This window comes from Diadema antillarum, unplaced genomic scaffold (genome assembly GCF_040938485.1).
Source record: "Diadema antillarum isolate AM-2024a unplaced genomic scaffold, OU_Dant_1.0 scf00000091, whole genome shotgun sequence".
NCBI lineage: Eukaryota > Metazoa > Echinodermata > Echinoidea > Diadematoida > Diadematidae > Diadema > Diadema antillarum.
In genome coordinates this window covers 1,521,909-1,535,660 of record NW_027270980.1, presented here as the reverse complement: position 1 = coordinate 1,535,660, position 13,752 = coordinate 1,521,909, and the positions used below count along the sequence as shown (strand labels likewise).

The following is a 13,752-nucleotide window of genomic DNA, read 5'->3' as shown; positions in this document are numbered from 1 at the left end:
TGGGAATCTATGACGTTGTGAAATAATTGAAAATGCATATTTACGAAATTTACAGTTATATAATCATGTTACATAAATATTGTTAATGATGAATAAATATTACGTTGTACATACACTGTATATTGTGTCGTTGTATTATCTGTCATTCTTATTGACATTTTTTTTCAATTCATTAAAGATATCTGAGCATATCATTTCTGTATCATCATGATAGTATTGAAAGGTTTAAAAAAGAACTGCAAATTGACAGAACAGTGTCACATTATTTGAAGAGCTTGCTTCCAAAAGGCGCTAAATCTATTGAAAAATGGTGGATTTAGCGCTTTTTGGAAGCAAGCTCTTCATTTGTTGTTGGGAAATTGCGTCAAAAGCTGCCTGAAAAAATAAAAGATAAAAAGGACCCAAAGAAAAAATAAATACAGTTGTATGTCATGACCGAACATGGCTTGCAGATTTAGATAAAGCGTATGGTTTCATGTCTACATAATGCCTTTATTTGTTTTGTCGTCACACCTTTATGTCTTTCTTGTTAAAACCTCTTTGACCTAGTGGGCAACGCAAACATTTCTCAAGGATTAACCTTATGCTGCATAAAGTGAGAAAGGAAATAGGCTTCAAGGGCATGGTCGTATATGTAAATTTTAGTCGGAAAAAAAGACACGTTAAATCGTATCAGGGCAATTACCCCCGCGGACAATTACCCCCTGCCAAATACTAGTTAGTGATAAGGTTTGAGTAAAGATTAAGTTTAGGGTTAGGATTAGGTTCAGGATTAGGATTCTAGGTCAGGGGAAGGGTCTGGGGTAATTGCCCTAGACCCATTTTAATATATAGCTCACAATATTATTTGCAGACATGATATTATTATATACATATACATGTACTTATATAATTCATATACATTGTGTATATATATATATATATATATATATCATACATATATATTTATATACATATATGAAAAGCTTTTTCTGATATCAACATTTATATAAAACTACCATAATCTTATAATTATAGGTGTTATATATATGTATATATATATATAATTATATATATATACATACATATATAGTATATATATATATATATATATATATATATATATATATATGTGTGTGTGTGTGTGTGTGTGCGTATATTATATGTGTTGATATTTATTTTGAACCCAGAAAATTAATCACTGTGTTGGACATCGATGTGCAACGGGGATTTGCAGCTAATTTAATCGTACGACCTTTGGCGACTTTCTACCACAAAAGAGAAGAGAATACAAAAAGCAGATCAACTGAGCGTGTGCACGATTATAGTATGAGAGTTCAGTCAACTCTTTTTTCTTCTATTTTGCCTTTAGATCAAGGATAGGTTCCAAAGTAAGATGCGAGCTCATGTCTGTGCAATAGGTGAGGTGACGTAGTATTGGATATTTTTTTGCCAGAATAAGAGATTGCTAATTTCTATCAAAATTTCATTCGGTGAAATTTGTTCTGCACAGAACAAAACACGATAATAATAATGGGTGTATTATGAGACACATCAAAACTTACCATTAATCTAGTGAGATTGGAAACAAACAGAATACACTGTACTTAGATAAACCTCCACAGAGACAGAGAAATAACGAAATTACATGTTATTCATTCATTATAGGCAACCAATAAGAAGACCGTATCTTTTTTTTAGTGACGTTACATCTGATGTGAGCTAGAGATGGAAGAGAGATAAACATGCCAAAATAGAAATTGGACGGTATAAGGTGAAACAGTGAATGACGAATGCGAAAACTGAATTTAAATCAGGGATGACGGTGAGATAGTGATAAAATTACAAGGATGGTTGATATTGACTGCTAAGAGAAGTATATCTTTAACTTCTGAACTAAAAATACAGGGGATTATAAACTACTGATGGGCGTAAATGCATTATTACAACGATACATTGAGGAGCATTCCAGTCTTGCGTTTGTCGGTAAATGTGTCTATTGACGGAATGACGTGTAATAGATACTTGCAAACAGTTGAAATCAATGGGATAATTATTTTCTTAATAGTGCAAGCATCAGCGTCTCAAGTAAACAGATTTATTCGATTTTTATTCTATATTTACGTTCGAAGTTAAATGAAACGAAATAAAATTGAAGAATACATCTCATGGAAACAGAGTATGAGGATGGATTGTGTTTTATTTTGTGATCAAATGCACATATCATAGGGATTAGTGTGAAGAAGGACAGAGAAATACAGAACATGTTTTATTATTAGACACCTATACCAACTTACAAGGGGGGGGGGGGAGGAAGCAAAAGTAGAGCGTGTTATTCCATTTGCATAAGGATGTTGTCATTTGCAGAAGACACGACACAATCTCGCCATGGGCGGATGAATTCTCTCACCTTTTACTTACCTTTGGTATCAGCAAGGAGATGGAACTGGCATCTGCGCGTCTTGGCTATGTGTGTATGATCATCCGAATCTCGTTATTACAGTATGGACCCTTAGCACATCATATTGCATGAAGGACCCATACTGTTCTGCTTTATGACATCACATCTCGAATCAACAGAAGCACAAGATATGGAAATCAAAATGAGATGTTTGTAGATGCATTATTGTGTTTATATTAGAAAGAATGCACTACAACGTACTAGCATATTACTGTCGTTTGTTTGTTTGTTTTTTTCGTTTTTGGTTTTTTGTTTTTTCGAATGACGATCTGGCCAAGGAGGTATACAAGGTCCGTCTAGGCCGAATACCTCCACGTGAGTCTCGGGGGTGTTGCAAGAAAGTTGCAATCAATTGCAACTCCCCCAAATCAATTGCAAATCCTGAATTGATTGCAAATTTACAATCCATTGCAGGATTTGCGATTGATTTCAAGGTGCAATTGATCTATCTATTGCAAAGTTTGCGATAGTTAGATTTGCACTCGATCGCAACTCGACTTTCTTGCAACACCACGTTGGAGTTTGAAATGAGTAAAGTACACTGGTCGCAGGTAACATCGTAAACCACCATCACGCCTCCGATTTTGTAAGTTAATGTATGAATAGGAAAATTGAAAGAGAACGCCCCCTACTGGTCAAGGCAAAGGAAACGGGACTGATCGCGAGAGACTGTGGTTGAAGAGTTCTGCAGTGAAGGACGAACGTTTGCTCAACAACCTGGCAAGACTCTTGCTGCGTGTATGTCTGTAGATCCATTAGGAATGTCGTGACCACAGAGAATAATCCAGAAGTTATTTTTGGTAAGAAAGATCGTTTTTATCATCACTGTTTTACCTTGTTCCCCGCACTACACACACACACACACACACACACACACACACACACACATATATATAATATAATATAATATATATATATATATATATATATATATATATATACACTGCAAAAAGTCCGGTGTTAAATAGTGAACACCGAGCTGGTGTTAAATTTTCGGTGCTTATTTATGGTGTTAAATTAACACCTACGGGTGTCATTTCCAAATTTTAAACTGTTTTTTGAAGAGTTTCTTAGTAACTGCACTTCTTGTTGATTTTCAATTGAAACAAGACGATCAAGAATTTTACATTAAAATACTAGATTTTTGAAAAAATGTGAAAATAAATTTACACCAAAGTAACACCAGCTGGTGTGGTCCCTTATTGAAGCTGGACGGGTGTTAAACCATTGATATTAACACCAGCAAATATCAAATCAACACCATGTGGTGTCATTTTTTAATTAACACCAGTACAGTGTCAAAATAACACCAGGTACAGTGTCAAATCAACACCACGAAGTGTCAGGTGAACACTTTTCAACACCATCACAGTGCATTTTTAACACCTGTGGGTGTGGTCCTTTATTGAAGTTTGATCGGTGTTAGATTTAACACCCGTGGTGTTAAATCTAACACCGATGTTTTTACAGTGTATATATACATATATAGACATGGTTGGACAACACCAACTGAGAGATTTGAAAAAGAAAAGAAAAGAAAAGAAAAGCAAAGAAAATCCGCAACGAAACCATTCTGACGATTGAAAATCAATATTTGGCTAGTGAATTAATGTAATGTAATGACATTTGAAGAAAAAATAAATCAAATCTAAATATTATAGAGAAACAATATATCTACAGCAGGGTTCTACACGAAGGTCAGCTTCATGGATGCATGTATCGTTGATTAAGACAAGCAGGAAAACTGAAGAGAATAGGAACATCCTGCTTGGTTACTTCGAATATTATGTGTTATCCATCAGATATGGTTGATATTTCTTTTCAATATTTGTGTGTGTGTGTGTGTGTGTGTGTGTGTGTGCGTATGTGTGCTTAACCTTACGCAAGTCTCTATTATTTTAGGATTGTTACAACAGTATTTCAGATTTAGACACAGATTTCTATCATGTAGTTCGTCGATATCAAGGAAATGATTATACTGCGATGATTGGCTGTAAGTTGTACGCATGCGCCTCAAAATCATGAAGAAACATTGTTTACACATGTGCACATATCATCAGCAAAGGATGGCTGTAGTTCACGTAATTATAGTTAACAGCACTTGTAATGTAATGCTAGGCCTGTTGTATGTGTAGATATGTGTAATCTTGGAGGGGGTTTAAATAATTTTGTGCATGAGAAAAGCCCTGACCACCTAAGCCCAAGTATAATCATGACGCACTCTATTTTTGTCTCATTATCCCTCTGTGCACTGTGGAAATAAAACTCCTCTTTTCACTGAATAAACGTTGCATCTCGGTTTTCTATCTCAGATATTCCGAAACGGAAGTGATACATATTACCTTTGGGGTCATGTTGATGTATTTCGCAACCGAGCGTGGGCTCCGCCGAAACGCGGCCTACCTAAATCCAGGATTACTCACAGCTAAGCCCGAGCACCGAACCGTACCACTCCAACGATTCTCGTAAGCTGTTGCAACGGAACGTGCAGACAGGTAGATCTGGTTTTTTACCCCGCGCGGAGGCACGGCGAAATCTGACTGATTTCTACAGAGAGACCGTATCGCACACGGCTACAGAAGTTTTTATCCTGTCGGATATATTTAGCGGTGCGTGCTGTAGTAACCGTTAGCTCCGAAGTAATCTTTTTAAAATGCTCTGGTCAGAGCATTCATCCTCTGGTTGAATGACATTTGCCGTGGTAACCACTATTATTGTGATTGAAGAAGGTTGACATGTTAGTTCTGACGGTACGCTGTATTTCTGCGCCGATCCGCGGTTGGCTCGAGCCCAAACTTGGTCAGCAGAAGCTCAGAAAACTGCCTGTTTAACACGCTGTCTGCCTGAACAAGAAACAGTCGGTGGATCTCTTGAAGGTTGAATGTGTTTCTCCGCTCTGTCCAGGACCGTCCAGCTGTCAGATTCAGCAGTCCAGAGACTTCCCGCGATCAGAAATGTTGGCAAAGAGTCTAAGAAATAGCCACAGCAGTGAAAGGGGCACTAACAGTGTCGTTTCCCTAATGCATTTGAAGGTATAAGAAGTCGAAGGAAAGTTTTTCAAAAAGCGGTGCTGATTCGTGGGAACCCTTTATAGCTCTCATGAGCCCCATCTCGATACTAGCTGTGTACAGGTCAGGTCAGCCCTGATGTCCGGAAACTAGGAAGGAATATTTCTGAAATATTCTCCACAGCCTTCACTTCACTTCGTCATCGTCGAACCAAGCAAGAGATTAACTCACCATGGGTCACGTAATGGGAAAATTATCGGATATTTTGAGTGTGGACTGCAGATTCCCAATAAATGGAGATCGCGAATCGAGGATACTGATGTTGGGTCTCGACGCGGCAGGTAAGCAATCAAGCTCAATCAAAATCAGTAATAGGATTGTAATCATTATTGTAAAGCCCAGTCTTCACTGTTTATTGGTTTGTTTGTGTATCAATTTTTGTTGTTGTTTTGATATTTTTCACGGAAGTGTCCGTAACTTTTCGGGTACAGAATTACCTGGCTTTCATGAGAAAAAAAAAAATTCACGCCGGCCTTGCATGCCTTTGGGGTTTGAAAGCAAATCTCCTACAAAAGTGTAAATTTTTTAAAGGTCGCAGATATCAAAGAATTGTCACTAGATCAGTAGATGCTTTTTCCCCTCTTTGAAAACTAATCCCTATCTATCCCCGATAGAAGCATGATAATTATCACGATCAAAAAAGAAGAAAAAAAAAAAGACAATTAGCATATCTTCATAACGCATGTTTTGGATATCGAAAACCACAAGTCGGTTGATCTTTCGTGCTGAATCTAATTTCATCATCGATTGTATAATGCTAAACTCTGCATGCTAGGACCTATATCACTATTTAGAATAATAATCTACTTTCTGCATGCATCAGGTCAGAATGTGCACGACGAAGAAACGGGAAATATTCCGTCTGTGTGTGATATCCCCTTGATATAATCGGCCCCTATATATATATATATATATATATATATATATATATCCTATATATATATATATATATATATATATATGTATATATATAATTATGACCATGTGTGTGTGTGTGGGTGTCTCAGCGAGTGTATTATATACCTGTGTGATCAGGTCGCTGTATCTCACTATGCAGCATGTTGAAATAAACAGACATTAAAACTAAAGTCGTAAAATGTGCATACAGTGTTTGAGAAGTACTCTAAAAGATTGTGTCCCTTCAGTATAGGAACGACCATCAAGATACTGTCAGTAAACATTTAAAGAGCTATGACAAACACTAGTACAAGTGTACCAGCGCAGCCTTATTCAAATGCATGAAATTAGAGCGCTGCCTTCCTGTAGATACAGAGACAATAACTTAGTAAAAATAAGGTTTATCTCTCCGACTATACGATGTACAGGGAATGCAATGTTATGCACGTTTGCTTGCACACACCAAAAAAGTCTTTCACGCAGCATCAAAATACTGATTTATACGTCTTCCGAGAAGAAGAAGAAGAAGAAGAAGAAGAAGAAGAAGAAGAAGAAGAAGGAGAAGAAGCAGACAATTTTGCTACCCGCTAATAGAAGCATGGATGAAGGTAGCGTCGTACCTGGACAATTTCATTTAGTCTTTCTATTGTAGGTGTGAGTTGGGAAGCCCTGTAGGTGTCGGACATAATCGCAGCCTTTCTTTTGGAAGCGCCTCGGCTCAGCTCAAACTGAGGTGCCAACAAAGAGATTGAGTAGGTGGTAGAGAAGTCTTGCAAAAGCGGGACAACGCGACAGTTTTTACCTGCATGTCAGCGTTTTGTCATGCTAATTTTTGATCTGCGGTGTGAGAAAGGCATCCCACAGTGAGATATCCATTCGTTTATGCTGTCACTAATGTGCTAGACCAGAGGATTAGGTGAGATAGACACATCTCTGAGCCGAGCACATGGCACACAGCTTTCATTTCAGTGACACTGCAGCGAGTTCGAGCAAATTTTAGCTCTCAAGAAGTTATCGTTCGACGATATCACAATAGATATGAGGCAATATCAATATATGTAATGCCAACACACATCGTTATGAGGTGTACTGCCCATGGGACTGATTACTGTTCCTTTAAGTTATGGCCAAATTAGAGATTCGTACTATATATGCCTTCGTAACCATTTGTGATGCGCGTATATGATTATGTAGGGGGCTACCTGGAAACTTAGATGTCTTTTCATGACCTGACATGAGAATAAAAAGTATCCCTGATCTGAGTAGTATTTCCGCCTGTTATTGAGGTGCATCCGAGATACAAGTTTAAAGTATCTCCCCGAGTCCGCTTTGGCGTATTGGAACCTTCCTAGATGTTTGAACATTAGCACCCCTGCATCCAAGTCAGTTCTTTTACACCTGTCGAAAGGGAGACAAATTGTTGCCAATATACACAACTTTGCATTTAAACAGCAGTCTAGCCGTCCAAGAGCAAGCAGTCAATAGAATACATTCTAGTTTATTGTCTATCCGCCACAAAAAGTGGTTTCCTTCTCAATATTTACATGCGTGTTGTACGCTTCTCAAAGAGGAAAAAGAAACGACAGGCAACTTTCACATTTTCTCTTTTCCTCTTCCCTGTTTAATATCTACTACTCTGACGGAATTCACGATGGGAAAAATTCGCAGATGCTAGTTTAATCATGTGTTACAGCTACATGGTATAGGAAGTGGACTCCATACTTCCCTTAACTTGGCTTTGTATCCTTGTTAATCGCTAATATAGCACATCTTTACTCGTCTATCCTTTACCGTTCCTACAGTTATAATTATGAGTAATCAAAGATTCTCTTTGACAAGGACTCTAGCAGGAATAAACTGCCATTATTGAGAGTCAAAGCGATTGGATCTATTATAGTAGATAGTAATGGGTTGGATTACCTCATTAGGAACAACTTTATGAGTTGTTTCACAAAGTACAATGCCAGATAACGATGTGTTCCAGCGTTCAAGGACACACTTTGGTCTTAATTGGAAAAAAAAATAAGGTGTGTGCTAGAACGTATCAGTTCACGTGAGAATTCATTCCAAATGTACTGTGTGTCCACTCATCAAATCAATATTGATTTGTATACTTTTCCTTTCTATTGCCTGGACGCCAATACTCATCCACAGAAGTATCCACTTAGTGTGCGACTTTTAAGGACAGTAAACTGTTCATGGTATGCTTCACAACCTGTTTAAGAGACGAAAATGTAATTGATAATTTGGGAGACATCAACACAAAATCTCAGATAAACAATCACATTCACTAAACCACATCTGCCGATATTTCACTTGAGAGGGATCGGCCAGCAGGTTGGTCTATGACATTGTCTTCGAGACATCCGTTGAAATCTGATATAGCAACACTTGTCTTTATGACTCTCATGGTGATCACCATGCAGTATTGCATGCGGCAACTCTTCATGGTATACATACAGAGTAATCTTACAGGTAGTTCTTGACACTTTGAAAAAATGTCCAAGTGCGATTCCATGCTGAGTTCAAGTAAACATGAGTTCAAGTTGACTTTGACAAAGTGCAAGGAGTGCAACACTATACCACAGGTTTCATCGAAATCGGATGTGAAAGTTATGAGGGTATGGAATGATCAAATTTCACATGTTTTCATTACAGAGTAATCTTGATCGCAACCACAGTCATTTAATGTGCAAAAACGATGAGATAATGAGATTATCAGCTCAAAATCTTCTCGCAGGTTTGTGCACAGTATATCATTTTGGTCGATAATCTAGCAGCAAATATTATTGAGTTACAAGAACTTCAATTTGACGAGAACTTAAATTTGATGAGAAGAATAAGTTTCTATTTTAATTTTTATACCTTGATTTGATGTTACATATATATCATACAAACACATACATACACACACACACACACACACACACACACACACACACACACACACACAAATACATACGTTTTGCTCTATTGTAGCCACCTTGAATTATGCGAAACATGCGCTTGGAGGAACTTAAAAGTATACGGGGGGGGGGGAGGGGATTCATAGCAGGGGAGGGGTGACTAGGTGTTGCTTGATTATTAAACTTTAACTTAATAAGGTTTGAATCAGATAGCAAATTGCTTGCTACATCAACTCAACTGTGTCCGAACATTGCTGTTGAATGGAAAGACAAATATAGAGGAGACCACTCATTTCCATTCAGCGAGCTATTTAACCAGTTGGACAAAAAAAGGGGGAAAACTTCAGTCTTTTGGCTATGATATCATTCTGTGCAAGATGTCAGAGTTTGCATGTGTTTAGATCGGCTTTGGTCACTCCTCTTGGCGACAGATGTGAAGTTTTATCGGACAAAAGGATACAAACAATCACTACACGTCGCTTCCTCCATGGGGGCCCTACTCCTGAAAGTGGGTTCGCTTTTTTTAAGCCCTCCCTTCGTAGGTTTTAGTGACTAACATTCATTTCAAGAGAAAGTCGCTGCTTCGATATGTCGTGACAGTTTCTTTAGCGCAAATAAATGATTGCTCGTGTATACGGCACACACACACACACACACACACACACACACCAGGGGCGGATCCAGGAATTCTGTAAAGGGGGGGGGGGCGTGACCAATATTTCTGATGCCACTTCCGGGTTTCATTTCATTTTTTTCTTATCATTTCTTTTGTTTTGAACGAAAAAATAAAGGGGGGGGGGCGTGCGCCGGTTGCGCCCCCCTCTGGATCCGCCACTGCACACACACACACACACAACATGATACATCCTGATTCCGATAAGGGTTTGGATTTGTTCGGTTTGTTTGATCGATGAATCTGAGATTAGCATGAAAACAAATATCTTCTTCTGATATTATGTGTACTGTGCGTGAAGTATTTCACAGTAAATGTTGTTTACTTTTAAACCATCACTTTAACCGTATCAAGTTTAGCCAGGTATTGTTTCTTTATCCCAAATCAAGTCAAGATATCGTTTTACGCCTATCCATACGTGATCACACTTTATTGTAATTATGACTGATCTTGCTGAATTGGGACTGTTGGGCTCATTAGGTAATGATTTCAAGGTACGTTCTATCATTGCGTGTTTGCCAATTTTACACATTCGTGCCCTATCATGGCTGGTGGTTTTCGTGAACGTCGGCAGTTTTCCATATTTCTAGACTTTTCTGTAACCATTCGCTCACCATGGTCCTTCAGCACACTCCCTCAGCGCTTGGACGGAGCCCAACAGGTGGCGTACGTTGATGAGAACGGAAACCGAACTCGGCACACTTCATATTGAAACTAATGGAAACGACTAAGAAGTCTGACGACTTCACTTAATACAAGTAGGACGGCTAGGAGACGAGTGGCCCAAACCAAACAATGTACCATCACTCCGCTATAAAGGCTCATTGTGGAAATAAACATCATCGTCGTTAATAAATCGAGAAATTTTCTTTGACAGAATTTGACCCAGACGCCTGTGCTATGATGAGTCTAGTGCTATTTTCGTCCTTTGCAACCTGTACTGTAGTCTTGTCAAGAGAAATTTCACTTATTTTTGTGGCCTCAACTTTTGGCGTCACCCAACCAACGCCTACTTTCATTGAGTACTCATCGATCACGTAGCCCGCAAACATGCGTGACATGTGCATGTGTGTGTGTGTGTGTGGTGAGATGTAGGGTGTGTGTGTGTGTATGCTGTGTGTTCTTCTTACTCATTGTATGTCTGCAGGGATGCCATAGAAACGGATGTATCACGGGCCATGAAGACTCCCAACTTGGAGTCGCTATAGTAAACGACAATTATGAATCATCTTAGATACCCCGCGAAAAGCAAACTGCACCTGTAATATAATGCATCTAATTCTACATAATATATCAGACTGTTACAAGGTCCTACATAGTTCCTACATGTCATAAAAATAATCAATGGTCAGTTTAAGTAGTGGTCCGGTTGAGGTTATCGGACATATAGGCCTATGCCTAGATCCACGTAACGATGTAATCCATGATTGTTTAGTCTGGTTCTTATAGAGCCGTAGAGCGCGTTATCCAAAACACGGAAACTAATTCTTTAATAAGAGTATCCGAACAGTCGAACTATTTTCGTTCCCACATCATGTTGTAGTTCTAAAATGTCATCTCTTTGGTTTCAGTGCCCTCTTTTCACGATTTCAGAGAAGCCCCGACAGTATTTAAGGTTTAGAGGAGTATTAGGTATAAGCACCAAATTAATCCTATTCGAGTAAGCAGTAAGCCTCCGAGCTCAGGCACCTACTCGCGCAATTTCGAGACTCAAACACATATCCACTCGTAATCATTAACCTTCGTTCAAGCATGTCAACGGTTTTCATGGGGGTATTCCGCTGCCATGATTATTGTGATAGGCTGAGGCTCTCAATATGCTCCTTAGAGTAGATTTTTTTTTTTTGTTTTAAAATAAATGTCTTGTCTAAAAGGCTGTGGAACATGGTGCATTCGGAAAGGAGTTAGATCCTGATCCCCACAACTTCTGCACAGGTCTGGTAGTGAAGTACTGAAGAATTCGTTCCTTCTACGGACACCAGGCACATACTGAATGAGAGAGTCCCATCAACTTCGGTGCTGTGCCGACTTTCTTGGATGTAATAAAGAATGAATTCCAGTCTTGAGGGATGTACGGCATACTGTAGGGAGATCTGGACAGGAAGGACTTACTGGCAATTATCATCAGGTTTTATTTTTTATGCGATATAAACCACGGCGCGCCGAATGGCCCAGGGTCGCTCATAATATGGACACTAATTCCGTCTGATCCTTCGTGATCTCTGTAGGCGGTTGAATAGACCTCGGCCCTGATCGGAGAGCATCGCTAATCTTTAATCATCTGGGTCCATTTTTCTCCGAACCCCTCTGTCGAAGACCTTTAAGCGAAATCTGCTAACAGACTTTCAAATATACACCTTGTAAAACAGATTTCTTTTTGTCCATTATAGATTTGACTATAATTGAAACGTGCTGTCTTTTTCTCAGGTGAACAGCAGGCCTCGGACATGGATATAGGCCTACAATATTGTACATTTTTATCTTCTCGTTTGTCTATATGTTTATGTGCTCTACTCTGCTCTCTGAAGGTCTATATTCTATGTCTTGTCGTTACAATCGAAGACAACTTTGTGTTATACCAGGGAGGTGGTCCCACCTCCTTGGTTATACAATGTCAATCCATTGGTATTTTAAGATGATGGTCCCGAAAAAGATTAGGAAAGGATTTCGTATTACTCTAGATGGAGCGAGAGACGTGGAGGGGGATATATTGGGTTAAGATTAGTGGTAAATGTGGGGAAAGATTGTCATGGCTGCGGCAGGATGCCGAACATTAATCATGATTTGTAGCATTCCGTCCAATGGTCCATCATGTTCTATGATAGCGATAACTAGTCAGTTGCTCCTTAGCTGACAACGCAAGTAGGACGAGACTACTCAATGTTGTGAAATCAAGACGGTCTATCAAAAGCTCGCCTTGTATAGTACCTTGTTGGTGATATAATTCGACCGTCTGTCTGAATTTTGTGATCAAAGCGGTGTAGACCCTTCTGAACCCTATTCCAGCTCCAACAAAGATATCACAATTTAAAAAAGTTCATTCTCAATATTAGGAATGCCAGCTGGATGGGAGCGTGTTTGCAGTGGTTGATGAAGGTAAATAATCATCTCCAAATATTTACTTATATTGGCGGCATGATGTGCTCTCCTTTAACTTCAAAGGGATGTAAAATATTACGGTGTAGGCCTACTTGTTGCCGCGTGAATTCACAAGACAAGTGCAAAATTTGAGTGGTTTACATACCGTTAGAAAGCTCTAAGTGGGATTGAGCATGAATGAAAAAACAACCCAGGCAGACAGGGAAATAACTAAGGACCCCAGTTATAGCAATTGCGTAAATGAAGTTAGCTTACTTGGTGTATATACGAAACCAAACGAAAATACTTCGAATCTTTCGCATATTTACAAACTTTTTTTTGTGTGTGTGTGGATTATTGATATTTTCTAAAGATTTTGATTAATACACATGTACGTATAAAGTCATATATACGAAGTGATGAGCCCTAATCTCAAGTCTCTATCACTAGCGATAAGTTCCCATCGGAGAAAGCTGTGAGCTTCGGCCAGTAAAAATCAGAGTGTTGAATTGACATGAAGTTAAATTTGCCGATTCACGGTGGGTAAAAAAACAAACAATCGCATGCCTTGAGACTTTCAACCCCTTCTGTTTCAGTGCAGTTCATCGACACATTTCGAGCCCGTGTGCCATTTATTGCATTGGGTGTTTTTTTTTTACTACAAAAGATAGTGAGTGACCATTTCACATT

The 13,752-nt window shown here is 38.8% G+C and overlaps 1 protein-coding gene across 1 annotated transcript in view; it reads left to right on the top strand.

Annotated features, from left to right (window-relative positions):
• The first annotated feature begins 5,022 nt into the window (after nt 1–5,022).
• The window catches only part of LOC139718184 (ADP-ribosylation factor 1-like 2), a 41,608-nt gene continuing 32,878 nt past the window's right edge, over nt 5,023–13,752 (top strand). Inside the window, exon 1 of the mRNA XM_071629664.1 lies at nt 5,023–5,789. Within this exon, the coding sequence (XP_071485765.1) occupies nt 5,681–5,789 (109 nt within the window). The 5' untranslated portion in view covers nt 5,023–5,680. The remainder of the gene's footprint in view (nt 5,790–13,752) is intronic.